At 35.3% G+C, this 19257-nt stretch overlaps 1 protein-coding gene across 2 annotated transcripts in view; it reads right to left on the bottom strand.

Moving 5' to 3' along the window:
- LOC105219810 (acyl-coenzyme A thioesterase 13-like) overlaps positions 1 to 19257 on the bottom strand; it is a 138937-nt gene that overhangs the window by 18637 nt on the left and 101043 nt on the right. The window contains exon 3 of one of the 2 annotated variants that reach the window (XM_054229270.1): positions 3153 to 4253. The exons of the other annotated variant lie outside the window; for it this stretch is intronic. Coding sequence (XP_054085245.1) covers positions 3533 to 3982 — 450 coding nt within the window. The 5' untranslated portion in view covers positions 3983 to 4253 and the 3' untranslated portion in view covers positions 3153 to 3532. Of the gene's footprint in view, positions 1 to 3152; positions 4254 to 19257 lie in introns of those variants that run through there. 2 annotated transcript variants of the gene reach the window in all.

Raw genomic sequence — 19257 nt, 5'->3', positions numbered from 1 at the left:
TATGATTGTCAACAGTGACGTGGGAGCCAAGACGCGAGTCCGCCGACTGTTTGCTTGATGACAGGAGATATTTCGTCTTGTCCTCATTCACCTCCAGACCCATTCGCTTCGCCTCTTTATCCATGCGGGAAAAAGCAGAACAAACGGCGCGGTTGTTGCTTCCGATGATATCGATATCATCGGCGTACGCCAGCAGCTGTACTCTTGTAGAAGATTGTACCTTCTCTATTTTGTTCTGCGGCTCGTATTATTTTTTCCAACATCAGGTTAAATAAGTCGCACGATAGTGAGTCACCTTGTCTGATAGTCGCACGATAGTGAGTCACCTTGTCTGAAACTTTGGTATCGAACGGCTCGGAGAGGTCCTTCCCAATCATGACGGAGCTTTTGGTGTTGCTCACACAGCCGTATTAGTTTTGCGGGGATACCAAATTCAGACATCGCGGCATAAAGGCTGCTCCTTTTCGTGCTGTCGAAAGCAGCTTTGAAATCGACAAAAAGGTGGTGTGTGTCGATCCTCTCTTCATGGGTCTTCTCCAAGATTTGGCGCATGGTGAATATCTGGTCCATGGTGGACTTTCCAGGTCTAAAGCCACACTGATAAGGTCCAGTCAATTTGTTGACGGTGGGCTTAAGTCTTTCACACAGTACGCTCGATAGAACCTTATAGGCGATATTTAGGAGGCTTATCCCACGGTAATTGGCGCAGATTGTGGGATCACCCTTTTTATGGATTGGGCAGAGCACACTGAGATTCCAATCGTCAGGTACTACCTTATACAGTCCCAAAATTGGAAATAATCCAAAAATCGGATTATAACCACGCCCACCTCCCTTACAAAGGTTATGTTGAAAACTACTAAAAATGCTTTAATTCTGTAAGGAAAAACACCAGAAACCTTAAATTTCATTATAACGAAGGTACAAAAGGACTCCACCCAAATTGGTATACAAAATTTTAAGTGGGTGGCTCCGCTCACTTATGGATCAAAAACCATATCTCCGAAACTTCTCGACCAATAGCAATGAAACTTGGTTTGTAATACTTTCCTTACAACCCAATGATACATTGTGAAAATAGGCCAAATCGGTTCACAACCACGCCTACTTCCTATATACCAGAACTTTGAAGTCGACCTGAATAGTTTATTTTACAATATGTGAAGTAAGCACTAGTGAACATATCGGAATAGAACTTTGCATCAATACTGCATTTATAGTGTGGCATCATCTAAAAATCGCCGAAATCGGACAATAGGTTTTCAAGGCTCCATATATTGAACATGAGGACCTCGGTGCTTCTAACCTAATATTAGGGTTTACAACTTTCAATGGACCTTATACCATATATATGTGGAATATGTGTGTCAAATTTTGTGTTATATAATATTAAATAAAAAAAATACGAGAATATAAAATCTTCGGTCACAATCGAACTCAGCCCTCCCTTACTTGTTATATTATAAAATTAGTTATTGTTAATATATGTACATGCACATATATATATTTCTCTAACTCGAGTCACCATAATCCACAAAAAAATTCGAGTTATAGAAATTTGCAGTAAAACATAAATTTTTCAGAAAGCTGTAAAACATAGATTTATACACAACTTTAATTATTTACTTCGCATAACGTTTCATTTAAATACGTTAAAAAATATTTTCTGCAATTTTGTTGTTTTGCACTTTACTTTTGTTTGGCTCTTGACGTCTGTATCCCATGCCTTTGTTATATGATTTATGCAATCAATAAGTGTAATGTGATATTTTTTGCTCGCCTCTATATGATATTAAACACGTTTAAAATTATGCATCGATAGTCAAATTTTGTATTATGCCTTGGTCGAAAAGTTCGATTTATGGAAGGAGATTTGTATAAAATTTGACTTCTATTACCAATTCAAGAGTTATGAAATTTGATTTATAAACGCCATTGCCAATTAAAAAGTTGGAGTTATGGAGATCTTCGAGTTAAACAACTTCGAGTTATGGAAGTTCCACTGTAATTTACTGCAAACTAGAGACTAAACTCACTAGTTTACGTTTTTGTATCTTCTTCTTTATATCTTAAATGTAATCGATACAATTAATTAGATGTGAATTTACAACTTACTTTATAAATAAATCAAACGCTTACATTATTCGATACAATCGACTCCGATTTCAAAATATTTCTTTACAACTTACTTTATAAATAAATAAACGCTTGCATTATTCGATACAATCGACTCCGTTTTCAAAATATTTCTTTCTATTCGTAGTAGCAGGAGTTCCTTGAGGTTCTATGTGTATGTATGTATGTATGTGATTGGCGTTGCAACCGTTTAGCCGGTTACAGCCGAATCGACGATAGTGCGCCACCTCTCTCTCTCCTTCGCAGTTCGGCGCCAGTTGGAGATCCCAAGTGTAACCAGGTCGCTCTCCACCTGGTCCCTCCAACGGAGTGGAGGCCTTCCCCTTCCTCGGCTTCCTTCGGCGGGTACTGCATCGAACACTTTCAGGGCTGGAGTGTTTTCGTCCATTCGGACAACATGACCTAGCCAGCGTAGCCGCTGTCTTTTTATTCGCTGAACTATGTCAATGTCGTCGTATAACTCGTACAGCTCATCGTTCCATCGTCTGCGGTATTCGCCGTTGCCAATGTTCTGAGGACCATAAATCTTGCGGAAAATTTTCCTCTCGAAAACTCCTAGTGTCGTCTCATCTGATGTTGACATCGTCCAAGCTTCTGCACCGTAAAGCAGGACGGGAATGATAAGCGACTTGTAGAGCTTGATTTTAGTTCGTCGAGAGAGGACTTTACTGTTCAATTGCCTACTCAGTCCAAAGTAGCACCTGTTGGCAAGAGTTATTCTGCGCTGGATTTCGAGGCTGACATTGTTCGTGTTGTTGATGCTGGTTCCCAGGTATACGAAATTATCTACGACCTCGAAGTTATGACTGTCAACAGTGACGTGGGAGCCAAGACCCGAATGCGCCGACTGTTTGCTTGATGACAGGAGATATTTCGTCTTGTCCTCATTCACCTCCAGACCCATTCGCTTCGCCTCCTTATTCATGCGGGAAAAAACAGAACAAATGGCGCGGTTGTTGCTTCCGATGATATCAATATCATTGGCGTACGCCAGGAGCTGTACACTCTTGCTCTTATAATTTTTTCCAGCATCAGGTTAAAGAAGTCGCACGATAGTGAGTCACCTTGTCTGAAACCTCGTTTGGTATCGAACGGCTCGGAGAGGTCCTTCCCAATCATGACGGAGCTTTTGGTGTTGCTCACACAGCCGTATTAGTTTTGCGGGGATACCAAATTCAGACATCGCGGCGTAAAGGCAGCTCCTTTTCGTGCTGTCGAAAGCAGCTTTAAAATCGACAAAAAGGTGGTGTGTGTCGATCCTTTTTTCACGGGTCTTCTCCAAAATTTGGTTTTGATTTTCCAGGTCTAAAGCCACACTGATAAGGTCCAATCAGTTTGTTGACGGTGGACTTTAGTCTTTCACACAGTACGCTCGATAGAACCTTGTATGCGATATTTAGGAGGCTGATCCCACGGTAATTGGCGCAGATTGTGGGATCTCCTTTTTATGGATTGGGCAGAGCACACAGAGATTCCAATCGTCAGGCATGCTTTCTTCCGACCATATTCTGCAAAGAAGCTGATGCATGCACCTTATCAGTTCTTCGCCGCCGTATTTGAATAGTTCTGCCGGTAATCTATCGGCCCCCGCTGCTTTGTTGTTCTTCAAGCGGGTAATTGCTATTCGAATTTCTTCATGGTCGGGTAATGGAACATCTGTTCCATCGTCATCGATTGGGGGATCGGGTTCGCCATCTCCTGGTGTTGTACTCTCACTGCCATTCAGCAGGTCGGAGAAGTGTTCCCTCCATAATCCCAGTATGCCCTGGACATCGGTTACCAGATTACCACCTTGGTCTCTACATGAGGATGCTCCGGTCTTGAAACCTTCGTTAAGTCGCTTCATTTTTTCATAAAATTTTCAAGCATTCCCTCTGTCTGCCAGCTTCTCAAGCTCTTCGTACTCACGCATTTCGGCCTCTTTCTTTTTTTGTCTGCAGGTGCGTTTCGCTTCCCTCTTCAGCTCTCGGTATCTATCCCATCCCGCACGTGTTGTGGTCGTTTGCAACGTTGCGAGGTAGGCAGTCTGCTTGTCTAGATCATTGATTGCTTGAGGTGCGGATAGAACTTCAAGGAACTCCTGCTACTGTTACATATTTTCAAAAGTAATAAGACATCTGCAAAGGAAAATCATAATTGTACACTCAATCAAGAAAACATAAAATTTGTGTGTATATAATTTTTTTTACCCTCTGTGTTATTTGATGGCGCTTTTTCGTCTAAACATCTAAATCATTTAATTTCAATTAATTTTATTATATATAATTTTGTTAATCATTGCATTCAATTAATGTTTCTTTGAATATATATATGTATATATACAAAATATATATGTTCATTTTGTATTATAAATGCCCTATTCTGTTCACTTGACAAAATAACAAACAAATTGAAAATTTTTTCAGATTTTTATAAAGTTAGAAATTTTTTGGTATTTTGTGACAATTTTGATAAAAGAAAAGGCTTCAGTACACATAGCTTTTCCCTAAACGTGTGGGAAAAAAATAATGTAAACAGAAACAGATGATTTCTGTCCAATTATATTCGAATTGAATTGAATTATTTTATTACGTATGTTTTCAAATGCATTCCAATATTTGTTATAAAATATTTAATAATTTAACATTAATTTCACAGTAAGTCCTTTGCTCTTTGGCTAGATGTGAAGGTTCTGAGATTGCACAAATATTCTCCGAATCTGGACTTATTTTTCATTTTTTATTTGTTTTGATTGACCTGTTATCAGTTTATTTATCCGGTTTTTATACCGATGATAAGGTTATACGTCCTACGGGACTCGTAATTTTGATTTAGTTGGTTTATCTTCAGAAAAGTTCCTTGGGGACTACGAAATCTAAACTTTGTTCATTATTGGCAAAAATGTGATAAGCTGTAATCGAATGCAATATATGTACATATAGAAAACAATTTCGTCAAAGTTACCCTCATTATCGTCATTTTTTTATACAAAAAAGGTAAAAATAAACTTCATAATATAAAAACGGCTCAATAACGCGAGACATCTACATGTTCATATTTTTCCTCTTTGTATAAAAATAACGACAAAAGTAAAATATCTCCTTTACAACAAATTCATTTTCACAACTATCCACAACGAGATATTTTATTTGTCAAAAGCATTTTACTTCTTAACCACTTATCAAGAAAAAAGCTCAGAATACGAAATGCTTGATAAATTTAATTTTTTTTTTATTAAAAATTTGTTGAATTTGTAAAGTGCACAGAATAGGGCTGTAAATATTATTAAAAAAAGAGGAAAATTATTTTGAACAAAAAATTGTGTAATTTATGATAAATTTACAGTCATAAACCAATTCGAAATACCGAATACCATTGTGTACATTGGTTTTGCCGCACCCTTCTATAAGAAATTTGCAGAAACTTATAGATATGTGCTCACAAGATTTTTGTTAGTATTGGCTATCACATGGATGGACAAATTATTGGCAGTGTCTTGCAGAGAACTTAGAACATAGAGAAGGTGCATTTTGATTTTTGTATGATGCTCGATTGGCTCGTGTACAGAGCTGAAAACCGACTAGTAGGGAATTCACCAATTGCTGTTATACTCGTTATTATTTAAAAGAATTGACTGTCGGGTGAATGAAAATTGATGACGATTGGCCTTTTGATGTGATATGACCATGCTTTCATATGATATACTATTTTGACTTCTTATAGCTTTTTATTAATTTGATTTTTTAAACTCATAAAATGGATTTTAAAGTAATTTTAATAACATATAAATAAAAATTATTTATAAAATATTGCAAATGTGGAGAGGTGAACCCGAAAAATGTAAAAAGTTGTACTGAGTTCACATTTGATAACTGTGTTCATAAAATCTTAAATTTTTGTCTTCCTGAAATTATTCTAATCAAGTATTAGAAAAATAAAAATTTAAAAAGCAGCAGTGCGAGCATTCATCAAGCATGCCAAATTATGTTATGTACTTGCATTTTCTCAATTATGGTTTGATTATCCTAAGAAGAATAAGCAGTAGTACAATTTGATTTTATTCCCTCGTCAAGAAGGCAAGCTCATGCGAGAAGTCAGCAGTGTACATATCTGTGGCAACAAATAATAACGGCTTAAGTCGTGCATAAGTGCTTTTTGATTTTATTACATATTTTAATTCTCCTCTTCATGTTCTAGCACTCAGCCAAATTTCAATTACAAAATGTTATTTTTGATGAAGTTATACGCATTAACATTTTAACTTAAGTCTTTTTGGAAAATAATACATTAGCCACAACATCTTAATTCCACTTAATTTTTTTAAAGGTAGTTTAATCAATATTAAAATGTTTGTGCATTAAAACTTATACACACTTAAGTTGAATAACTAACAGCCGATTCAAATTATAGCTCATAAAAAAACAACTTATATTAACTACTGATACGTAGAGAGAGCTTTCAACCTATACGGACGTGTATTTTATGCGCTCCGTGAATATTCTCTAAAACCTAAAATTAAAATAAAATAAGTAAAAAACAAAACAACTTAAACAGTGCATTAAGCAAAGCGTTAGTCAATAACGCCGAAATTGTTAGCAAAACAAAAAAAAATCACAAAAATAAAAGTGTACAAACAATAATAAATACAAAATAACAAATTCTAAGTGCGAGAAAATAAACAATAAACAATAACATGAGCGCTGCGCAGCCTCACCAACAAGGCCGTAGGCATTCTCTGAATGCCTACTTTAGCTTTGTCGAGCCTGCAAAACCAGCTCCTACCAACAAACAAGGCAAAGGCGAGAAGGATGAGACATCTCAGCGATCAACGGAGCAGCACCCTAAGCAGAGCTTAGCAACAACAATAGTAGCAGAGAACGGCAGCCAACAACGGCCAGCAACAAACACGAACGCATCAACATATAAGCAGGTACCTGCAAGCGAGCAGACAGCGAAGAAAACGCAAGGTGAGAATGCACAAATCAAAAAAGGTCCATCTGTTCAGATTGGCATTGACCGCTACGTCAATATTAAAAGGAAATTAAGTCCTGTGAAGTCAGCGGTCAATCCTAAAAAATTTCTAGGCGGCACGCCAACCAAGAATAAACCTGACGTTTTAAATGGCAACAGATTTGCCGTACTAAGCAATGGTTCTGATGATGATGCGAAGGGTACCACCACAGTCGCGTATGCCAAACCGCCCCCAATATATTTGCGCGAGCGTAGCTCAAATACTCTTGTTGCTAAATTAAGCGAAATTGTAGGTACAAAAAACTTTCATATAGTGCCTTTAAAAAAAGGCAATATAGATGAAACGAAAATACAGACATACACTGAGAAAAGTTTTATGGATGTTGTAAAGTTTTTGTCGGATAAAAACAAAAATTATTATTCCTATCAGTTGAAGAGCTCAAAGGGCCTAGCTGTAGTAATTAAAGGTATAGAGTCATCTGTAGACTCTAGTGAAATCAAAGAAGCTCTTGAAGAATGTGGCTTTGAAGTTAAAACTGTCGTAAACATCTTTAACAGAAACAAAGTACCACAACCAATGTTTAGAATTGAATTGATGCCGAATTCTAACCAGCTTAAAAAGAACGAAGTGCATCCAATATATAATTTAAAATATTTGCTGCACCGTAGAGTAACCGTAGAAGAACCACACAAAAGAAACGGTCCGGTACAATGCACCAACTGCCAAGAGTATGGGCATACCAAATCTTATTGCACTCTACGCAGTGTTTGTGTGGTATGTGGAGATTTACATCCCACTTCAAAATGTATCCTCAAGAAAGAGGATTTAAACAAAAAATGCAGCAACTGTGGAGGAAGTCACACTGCCAACTACAGGGGTTGTCCTGTTTATAAAGATTTGAAATCGAAGTTGTCACAGGGAATTCAAGCACGACGTAACCAAATGTTACATACTCCCCGTACTGACATTATAGATATCACAGACCATATTCCGAAATCTAGTAATATTAAAAATAATACTGTACAAGGGAGCTATGCCAATGTTGTAAAAGGCAACAATGTACAAATGCAACCACCGCAAAATCCTCCAAATAGTGGTATTGAAAATATGATTCTAAATCTGACTCAATGTATGACACAATTCATGTCTACGATGCAAAACATGATCCAAGATTTAATAAAATCACAAAACCAAATGCTGCAAACCTTATTAAGTAAAAAATGAGCATACTAAACATTTGTATATGGAACGCTAACGGTGTTAACCAACATAAACTAGAGATAATTAGATTTCTGTCTGAAAAAAATATAGATGTAATGTTAATATCAGAGACTCATCTGACAAACAAAAACAATTTTAAAATACCGGGATTTAGACTGTATGGAAAAGCACATGGCGGAACGGCAGTATTGGTTAGAAATCGGTTAAACCACTTTACTCTGGGTTCTCATGCTACAGCACAGTTACAAGCTACAACAATATCGTTAAAAAATCGTGGTTGTGATTTAAATCTATCGGCTTTATACTGCCCACCTCGTTTTAAAATTACAGATAGCGAATTTAAAGACTTCTTTGGAACGCTAGGTCATAGATTTCTAGCAGGTGGAGATTATAATGCAAAACACATGTACTGGGGGTCACGTCTTAATAATCCGAAAGGACGCCAGTTGTACCAAACCATTATGAACCACAATAACCTAGATATAATATCTCCTGGTAAGCCTACATACTGGCCCAGTGATCGTAACAAAATACCAGATTTAATTGATTTCACTGTAACCAAAAATATAGATAGATCACTTGTGACAGTTGATACATGTACAGACTTATCTTCAGATCATTCACCTGTACTAATAAAGTTGTGTGAAGAACCCATATTCGTTGAACCAAAGGTGGGTCTAACATCTCACAAAACGAACTGGTTAAAATACAAAAAATATGTGAGTAGCCACATTAATATTGATGTAAAAATAGATACAGAAAGAGATATTGATGAAGGTATAAGAGAATTTAATGATGTAATATCAAATGCAGCTGTCATAGCAACACCAAACATAAGCAATAAACTGATTATTTGCAGAAAACTCACTAATAATGAAATAGAAAAGCTTGTAAATGAAAAAAGGCGAGCTAGACGTGAATGGCAGTTAAATCGCTCCCCTTCTACTCAGCTGCAACTAAAATATGCTGTACGAAAACTAAAAACAGCGCTTAAACGTGAGGAAGAATACCACACTCACAATTATATAAAGAAACTGTGTCCAAATTCAAACAAAGGAAATTCTCTTTGGAAAGCCCAAAAGTCAATGAAGCCTCCAGTCGACTCCAACTTGCCTATAAGAGGCTTGGGTGGAAACTGGGCAAGAAGTGACGAGGATAAGGCAAATTGTTTCGCAAATCACCTAGAAAAGGTATTTCAACCTAATTGCCCAAAGAACAGCTTTAAGCTGCCAATCATCTCCAATAGCGCTAACGAGTCGCTTGGGTCTATTCAAACGTCATCTTCTGAAATTATTAAAATCATAAAAGAGCTGAATCCTAAAAAGTCGGCAGGACACGATAAAATTACTCCAAAAATGCTAATTGAGTTACCAAATATTGCTTTAACAGTACTCTCCTTGCTCTTTAACGCTATTCTCAGTTTCAGACTTGACACAGCCGTCTTCATACAGACCAATCAGTCTTCTACCCTGTCTTTCTAAAATATTTGAAAAAGTGTTACTATCAAAGATGTCTCCTTTCCTCCTTGAAAATAATGTAATACCAACGCACCAATTCGGTTTTCGTGCAAAACATGGCACTGTAGAACAAGTAAATAGAATTACTAACGAAATCAGAAGGGCGTTCGAGTATAGAGAGTACTGTTCTGCTATATTTCTAGATGTGGCTCAGGCGTTCGATAAAGTGTGGCATGACGGGCTTTTATATAAGATTAAAAAAAGCTTACTTCTCGAAATGCATAAAATCTTGGAGTCTTATTTAAAAAATAGAAAGTTTACTGTCAAAGTAGGAGACTTCATATCTGAAGAACGACCAATAAGAGCTGGTGTACCTCAGGGCAGTGTTTTAGGGCCAACTCTATACATAATATATACAGCAGATCTTTCAACAGCTAGTAATATTTTGACATCAACTTTTGCGGATGACACAGCTTTAGTGAGCCGAAACAAATGCCCAATTATAAAGGGTGATTTTTTAAGAGCTTGATAACTTTTTTTAAAAAACAAACGCATAAAATTTGCAAAATCTCATCGGTTCTTTATTTGAAACGTTAGATTGGTTCATGACATTTACTTTTTGAAGATAATTTCATTTAAATGTTGACCGCGGCTGCGTCTTAGGTGGTCCATTCGGAAAGTCCAATTTTGGGCAACTTTTTCGAGCATTTCGGCCGGAATAGCCCGAATTTCTTCGGAAATGTTGTCTTCCAAAGCTGGAATAGTTGCTGGCTTATTTCTGTAGACTTTAGACTTGACGTAGCCCCACAAAAAATAGTCTAAAGGCGTTAAATCGCATGATCTTGGTGGCCAACTTACGGGTCCATTTCTTGAGATGAATTGTTCTCCGAAGTTTTCCCTCAAAATGGCCATAGAATCGCGAGCTGTGTGGCATGTAGCGCCATCTTGTTGAAACCACATGTCAACCAAGTTCAGTTCTTCCATTTTTGGCAACAAAAAGTTTGTTAGCATCGAACGATAGCGATCGCCATTCACCGTAACGTTGCGTCCAACAGCATCTTTGAAAAAATACGGTCCAATGATTCCACCAGCGTACAAACCACACCAAACAGTGCATTTTTCGGGATGCATGGGCAGTTCTTGAACGGCTTCTGGTTGCTCTTCACCCCAAATGCGGCAATTTTGCTTATTTACGTAGCCATTCAACCAGAAATGAGCCTCATCGCTGAACAAAATTTGTCGATAAAAAAGCGGATTTTCACATTTCGAACCGAACACTGATTTTGGTAATAAAATTCAATGATTTGCAAGCGTTGCTCGTTAGTAAGTCTATTCATGATGAAATGTCAAAGCATACTGAGCATCTTTCTCTTTGACACCATGTCTGAAATCCCACGTGATCTGTCAAATACTAATGCATGAAAATCCTAACCTCAAAAAAATCACCCGTTAGCATCAAAAGTATTAGCAGCGCATTTGATTTTTGTCGAAGAAAGGCTAGCAAACTGGCGTATAAAAGTAAACGAACAGAAGTGCAAGCATGTTACATTTTCTCTAAGACCAAAAACGTGTCCGGCAGTTAAAATGAACAATATTTTAGTACCCCAAGCGACTGAAGTAACATATCTTGGTATTCACTTGGATAGAAGGCTCACGTGGAGAAAACACATATCGAGCAAAATAACCTGCATGAAGATAAGAGCAGCACATTTAAATTGGCTTTTAAATAAAAATTCAAAACTTAGCCTAGACAACAAAGTTCTATTATACAACGCGGTCATAAAGCCGATTTGGATGTACGGCATCCAACTGTGGGGTACGACCTGTGCAACCAATATCGATATAATTCAGAGATTCCAATCAAAAATGCTTAGAACAATCAAGTGCTCACCATGGTATATGCGTAATGAAAATATCCATAAAGATCTTGGCATTCTCATGGTAAAGAAAGAAGTAGAGAACAGCAGAAATAAATATTTGTCCAAACTCCGCGATCACCCAAACCCATTGGCTAATGCTTTATTACATTCTTGTAATCAATCACGTCTAAAAAGAAGAGATATGCCAGCACACTGAGGAGCAACGTTTCACCAAAACAACTCAATCAATTGGTTGAGCTTGTCTAGTTTTAATTAGAATTAAGATTTTATAACTTATTGTTAGGCTCCAAAGAGCAGATTCAATAAATAAAGAATTATATGAAAAAAAAAATATTTAACTAATCTCTTATATTACAACGACCTGCTGTGAAACATACGTTCTTATAACAAAATTTAATTTTTACGATATTTGAAATCTTCATTTGCAAAACATCTTAACTCTACTAAGGCTATTATGTTAAAGTGCCGTTGAAATATAACAGTACTTTAACTGCATGTAGGTTGTTTTTAGTGTGTGCTTACGGAATTTTTTTGCAAACATAAGTTGTTGTGTTCAATTTGTAGACAGTGCTGGCGCGAGTAGTGTCGTAGAAAAATGGATAATAATATTTTTAACGAAAGTGTTTCTTCAGAGTTATTGAATGCTTTATTAACTGATAATACATGTGCTGATAATAATAGTGAAATACAAGTTGTATTTATTGATACTTTATGTACTACAATAATACGAATATCGAGCTCAATACTAATAATACGGCAAATGCAGCAGTTGCTAATTCTTGTGAAAATGAAGTAGTTGCTGATAACACCGTAGATGAATATGATGTTGATTATACGGCAGATGAAGACGATATTGATTATACGGCAGATGAAGATGATGTTGATCAGAATTCAATTTTAAGTGATACTAACCATGATATTGTAAATAGTTTTGTGATCTTACACATTTATTACTTGAAATTATGTATTAAAAATTTAAATTTAGGAAAACACATCAAGCGTTGCGAATAATGCAGTATCGTCAAGGAAACTTGCAAAGCAGCTGAGAAACGAGGGAAAATCTTACATTTCAAAGTCTGGCAAATTAATTTCCGCTCGGGTATTGCGTAAATTGGAAGCTTGCAGTAAAAACTGCGCTTCTAAAATATCTTATGACCAGCAAAAAGAAATACATAAGGCTTATTGGACACACGGGTCATATCGTTTGCGCCGAGCAGCTGTTGGTGCGTTGATTGAACTGCAGACTACTAAAACTATTAAGCGGTTTAAGTCTGCTGTAAATCCAAGAAGAAGAGATTATTCTTACAACTATTTTTTAGAAGTGAATACTGAAAAAATATCAGTGTGCCAAAAATGCTTTCGATTTACTTTGGGCGAGTCAGAACAGTTCATAAAATCAGTTGTTAAAGCAAAAATTGAGGGAACTGGATTTACAGATTTGCGTGGGAGACACAAAAATGCCAGAAAATTATCATCTAATAGGCAAAACGAAATTATTGAATTCATTAACAGTTTTCCATCATACGAGTCGCACTATAGTCGTCGTGATACATCATTACGTTTCCTTCCAAGTGATCTATCGGTGGCAGCAATGCATCGCTTATATTGCGAGAAATACGACCATTCTGTGGCGTTAACAACACTTTCGAGGCTGTTTAATCAAATGGGATTGAAATTTAAAAAACCCAAGCTTGATACTTGCCACAAATGCGACTTACTTGAACATAAGGTAGCAGTTGCTACACCTGAAGAGGTTGATTCTCTAAAAGCAGAACAAGCACATCATCTTAGTGAAGCACAACAAGCATATGATGCGAAGAAAGTTGATAAGGCAAAAACTATGAATGATGCTTCACTTAAGTTGTTTTGTTTTGATCTTCAGCAATGCCTGCCAACACCAATGTTGAGGACTTCCTTCTCTTTTTACAAACGACCATTATGAACATTCAATTTAACTGTTCATGATCTTGAGACCAATCAAGCAATATGTTATATGTGGCATGAAGCTCTAGCAAAAAGAGGAGGAAATGAGATAGCTTCCTGTGTTTTTAACAATCTTCAAAATATGGACTCTAATACAAAACACGTAGTTTTTTATAGTGATTGCTGTCCAGGTCAAAATAAAAATAGTTACGTTGCAACAATGTTTGAAATTTTTGCACAAATGGACAGCAATATAACTACTATAGATCACAAATTCTTAGTGCCTGGTCACACTCACATGGAGTGTGATAGCGACCATGCACTAATCGAAGAAAAGAAGAAAAAAACATTATTAAAAATACACCATCCTCGTGATTGGTTTCAATTTGTTCGATCCGTTGGATGGAAAAACCCTTTTTTAGTTATCGAAATGCAGCAAAGCAATATTTATGATTTTGGAAACGCTGCTAAACAGTTATTTACTTGGCGGAAAATTGACGATGTCGGCAAAAAATATAATTGGAATGAGATCAAGTGGTTTAGAATTTACAAAAGACTTTGGGAAAGTTTATTTTAAAAAATCGCTCAATGAAGAAGAACCATTCCATTTTATAAATATAGTAAAGCGGGGCACCAATAGGGTGAATATTAAAGATTTAAAACTATGTTATGAGTCCCCAATACTAATTAACGAAAACAAAAAAAAAATACTTATTAGATATGCTACCGTTAGTTGATCAAATATTTAGAGAGTTCAATATAAATTTAAGTACAGTGAAATCGCTAAATTTTCACCCTGATCTAACTGAAAACGATGAAAATGATGAGTAATTTCTTATATATGGTAATATAATTATTAATAATTAATAATAATTATGTATATCGAAGTGTGGATTAATTTTAATTTAACTTATTATTTTATAAAAACTGTGTTTTTTATGGATTATTTTTTTTGTTAGATTCTTATATTTCTAATAAAGCTTAAAAAATCATCTTATCTCATGTCTACCGCATTTTTAATTCAACCTAAAGCACTTACTTGGACTTACTGTCAGTACCAATTATTTTTCGTTTCAATATAGTAGCTTAAGTTAAGTTAGGTTTATATTTTTCAGCCAATGAATTTGTTCATAATATCTTAAGTACAAAACATCGAATATTTAATAATAAAACAGTTTTTTTTATTATTAACAGTTTTGTTCTAAATAAATGTGTATCTTTATCTGTGGCTAAAAATTTTATATGAAAACCAAACAAAATTTATTTGACACAAAACCTTTATTATCTCAAAACTCACTTTTTAGACATAAGCTGTTATGATTAGTTGCCACAGATATGTATGTATGCTAACTCCGGTCTGAAAGTACGTATGGAAATAATATACTTATGTATATATATGTTTATGTAACACGTTTGTAATTTCCCAGCAGATTTTAGGATGATCGTTTGAGACCTCCTGGATTAATCCTTTAGGAGATATCCTATACTCCCTATTACTCCTAATACTCGTGTGTAAATACACGTAAAATTGTATACTCGTTTTTAACATTGCATGTCATTGGAACGCGAGTACTCCTTTTAACCTCCTAATGGAGATCTCTATGATTACTGCTATAGGAGATCTCTATGATTAATTCCAAAGGAGATCTCTATGATTACTGATATAGGAGATCTCTATGATTACTACTATAGGATATCTCTATGATTAATCCTATATTATTTTCAACCTGCAATTATTTTAACAAAAACAAATTTTTATAATTCTATTTTTTATTAAAGTTTTTTAATTAAATGAATGTACATGAAATCTATTATTTTTTATATTATAAGTGTTCCTGTAGAACTGAGCCTTACATTTGAGAAACGCCTTTTTGATCTTTGCCTCAAAATCAGGGTATGAGTAATCATCTTTTAAGGCCGCTAAAAATTAAACTTGTTAAAAAAATAGATGACATGAATTGAAATTATGTATTACCGTAAAGAAATTTATTGAAAAGTGCATAATTCTTCAATGCAACTTTTTTTTTGGCTCCATATCAATTCACTTTTAAGAGCACGGACTCCGCGATCACTTCACCCAAAATTTTTGATAGGGGTCTTTTTGAAAATTTTTGCTTCAGATACGCCACCTATAAACTCAAACTGTTTAGTAACATCTTATCAAATGTATTTATCATACTCACAATTTCTGCCTCGGGCTTTTTCAAAAGCAAGGACTCTGTAGATGCTAAATCATTCATGTTTTTAATAGGAAATATCATTATTTCAATCTCCATCGGTGGAAATATGTCAATAATCCGCTCCAGGAGTATAGTGTTCTGCGCCGATATTTCCTCTAGCTTCCGTATTCTTTGTTCCATGTTTTTCAATTTCATTAACACTTTCTACATCATTTTCATTTTGTGTATTATTATTTTGTTTTTTATATAAATTATTTAATTTTTTATTCACTAGGCGTTTTAAATGCCTTTTAGAGTACATTTAAATATCAATTTAAAATATTTAATACTCAATAGATATAAAACACTTACGTCTGCACGCTTTAAAAAACACAGTTGAAATGAACAATTGCTTGAAGACAAAATTAACAGTTATTATTTCCCGTTAAATTGTAATTTTTGAATCAAAAGTACGATTTTTAAGCTACGAAAAATTAAAAAATCTCCTTTATTGCTCCTAAAGGATTTTTTTTTTCATATTTGCCATCAATTGTGCCAGAAATGTAAAATATGCGAAAAATAAGACTTCGGCCAGGATTTGAACCCGAGCACCGTCTAAAAAGCGAGTGCGCGCGTACCACCAGCACCATGATAGCTATTGAGAATCAATCAGCTTAATTGATATTTCATAATCCATAAGACAAGATGCTAGTTCTAATAGAAATATGAATATGATTCTAGGCCACTGCCGTTTTTCCCTTCTGAAGGAAATATCAGAAATTGATTGAATTGAATGACAAACCGCATTTAGGCAAGGCATGCGCGGAGATGTGCGCGACGCTTGTGAGGAATGTAGATTTGTATGTTCACATTTATACGTATGTATGTACATATATATATATTTCTGCACGCGTATGGCAGCGATAATATTTGAACATTCATATTGTTATGAAATTTGACGACGGCAAATCAATGATTGTTCGGGTTCATAATGATATTATATATTACTAGCTGACCCCACAGGCGTTACCCTGCGTGAAATTATTTGTTTTGAAAAGGAAAGAAAGTTGAATTTAGATTGTATTGAAAAGCATTTATTTTCGATTTTTCTACATTTTTTTCAATGTAACGCAGCTTGATAAACAACATCTTTTGTTTTCTGTTCCGGAGCATAAATGTACAAAGAAAATGGTTTTTCAACCCGTGAACACTCCACCTATAGCTGACCGTATGAAAAACATGGCATTTCCAGATTTATGACACACATTTCCAGCGACTGTCTGTGTGGCCTGCTGATTGACATCGCAAATGCAAGTTTCAGTGGAAACTAATACGTTTGAACTGAAATGGCAAATCGTTGGAACTCAGAGGAATTGGTGGAATCAAGCATTCTGCCCTCGTAAGTCCCTTTCAAAATTCTTGCAACTATCACATTATTCGATAGCTGCGTCACAATCAGGGTTCAATTACACAGTTTCGACATAATTACATAATAATGACGAATCCAACTTTAAGATGTAAATGATGCAGCGGCATGTCAAGCAAATCCAAAAAAATTTAGAAATTCAACACACAAATCTCCCTGAATTTGACTTGAATAAAATTGCGCGTGCACTTAACCAATCGTAGTTATTTATAATTTTGGCCAATGTATTCAGATATACATTCGTCTTTTGTTGAAGTGAATTGACAATTGGCAGGTGGAATTGATATCAAACCATTGAAAAAATCAACCCGAATTTGTCCATTTACAATTTTTAACAGTTCTTCTGTGATTTTATCCTGTTGCAGGAACACTCGCATATTCAAGGTCAATCATATGGTTTTCACGTACCGCCACAAATACTATGACTTGAGACATTCAATTCATCCGCCGCTGTTGATTTTGGAATAACAGGAAGTATTTGTCGAAAATCGCCAGCTAACGGTATCATTGCGCAACCAAAGCGATTATTTTATTATTCCACAGATCTTTCATTGTTCACATATATTCGGCATAAAGTCCAATCATCATATATAGTATATAATACAACTCTAACAAATAATTTCGACCAAATTAGTTATCACAAAAACGGTACTCACGGACTTTTTTTTACATCATTAAAAGAGAAATAATTCTTTCCTACATAACTTTTGTGTATCTTGAACCGCTTTCGCAGCGCAAGGAACGGAAGCCCTCAAAGATAAATAATTTAACCCGTTTTTTACACATTTACCACTGTTTCTTCGCTCTATCGCTATTGGTCGCAGCGTGATGTATAGCCTATAGCCTTCCTCGATAAATGGACTATCCAACACAAAAGGAATTATTCAATTCGAACCAGTAGTTTCGGAGATTAGCGCGTTCAAACAAACAAACTCTTCAGCTTTATAATATTAGCATAGATTATATAGTTTATTTAAATAATTAAAGAATAAGACAAACTTTTAAATCGGATATAAATAAGAATTTACTTAAAATAAATAAAAAAAAAAATATTTAATAAAAAATAAATGAAATAAAAATATTGAATAATATATAAATTTAATAAAACATGACTTTCAGAATTGCCTACCATCAATTGAAAAATTCTCGCAGAATCTAATCCGTAAAGTATCATACATACATACATACATTCACACATATTTTCCTATTTTGCCTAGCCATTGAATTCCCTAGTTGAGAAAGGGCAACAGGTTCGACGCTCATCATAAACATTATTTTCATTAATTTTATTAATAAATATAATGTTTATTTTTGCCTAGCCATTGAATTCCCTAGTTGAGAAAGGGCAACAGGTTCGACGCTCATCATAAACATTATTTTCATTAATTTTATTAATAAATATAATGTTTATCATCATAAACATTATTTTTATTAATTTTATTAATAATTGGGTAAAAATATGATTTTAATTAGTAATTATATCAATTTATAAATTTGTTTAAAATAACATAAAATAAAAAATAATAAACAATTTAAATGAATTTGAAAAATATCACATGATTATTTCATGTGCAATCAAACTCTCGTTTTACAGATTCCCTGCTGCTAAAACTGAAATCGCTGTTAACTCTTCAGACTTGAATTTATTTCGCTGTCGAACCTGCACCTTCTCTATGTTCTAAGTTCTCTGGTCTTGTAAGGTAGGGTATATACATATATTTATGGCGTAGGCACCGCTTACGCGACTATTACCGAATCTACTAGAGAGGCCATTCACTCCTCCATCTCGCTGTTTGGCGCCAATTGGTGATACCAATGCCATGTCCTTCTCCACCCGGTCTTTCCAACGGAGTAGAGGACTTCGTCTGATTCCACCAGCGGGTACTGCAACGAACACTTTCAAAGCTGAAGTGTTTTCGTCCATGCGAACAATGTGACCTAGTCAGCGTAGCCGCTGTCTTTTTATTCGTATAATTCATACAGCTCATCGCTCCATCGTATGCAGTATTCACCGTTGCCAATGTTCAAAAGATCATAAAATTTTCGCAAAACCTTTCTCTCGAAAACTCCTAGTGCCATTTCATGCGATGTCGACATCGCCCAC

Source organism: Zeugodacus cucurbitae, chromosome 4 (genome assembly GCF_028554725.1).
Source record: "Zeugodacus cucurbitae isolate PBARC_wt_2022May chromosome 4, idZeuCucr1.2, whole genome shotgun sequence".
Taxonomy (NCBI): domain Eukaryota; kingdom Metazoa; phylum Arthropoda; class Insecta; order Diptera; family Tephritidae; genus Zeugodacus; species Zeugodacus cucurbitae.
Note: the sequence above shows the minus strand (reverse complement) of the source record. Positions and strands in the feature narration are given on the sequence as shown.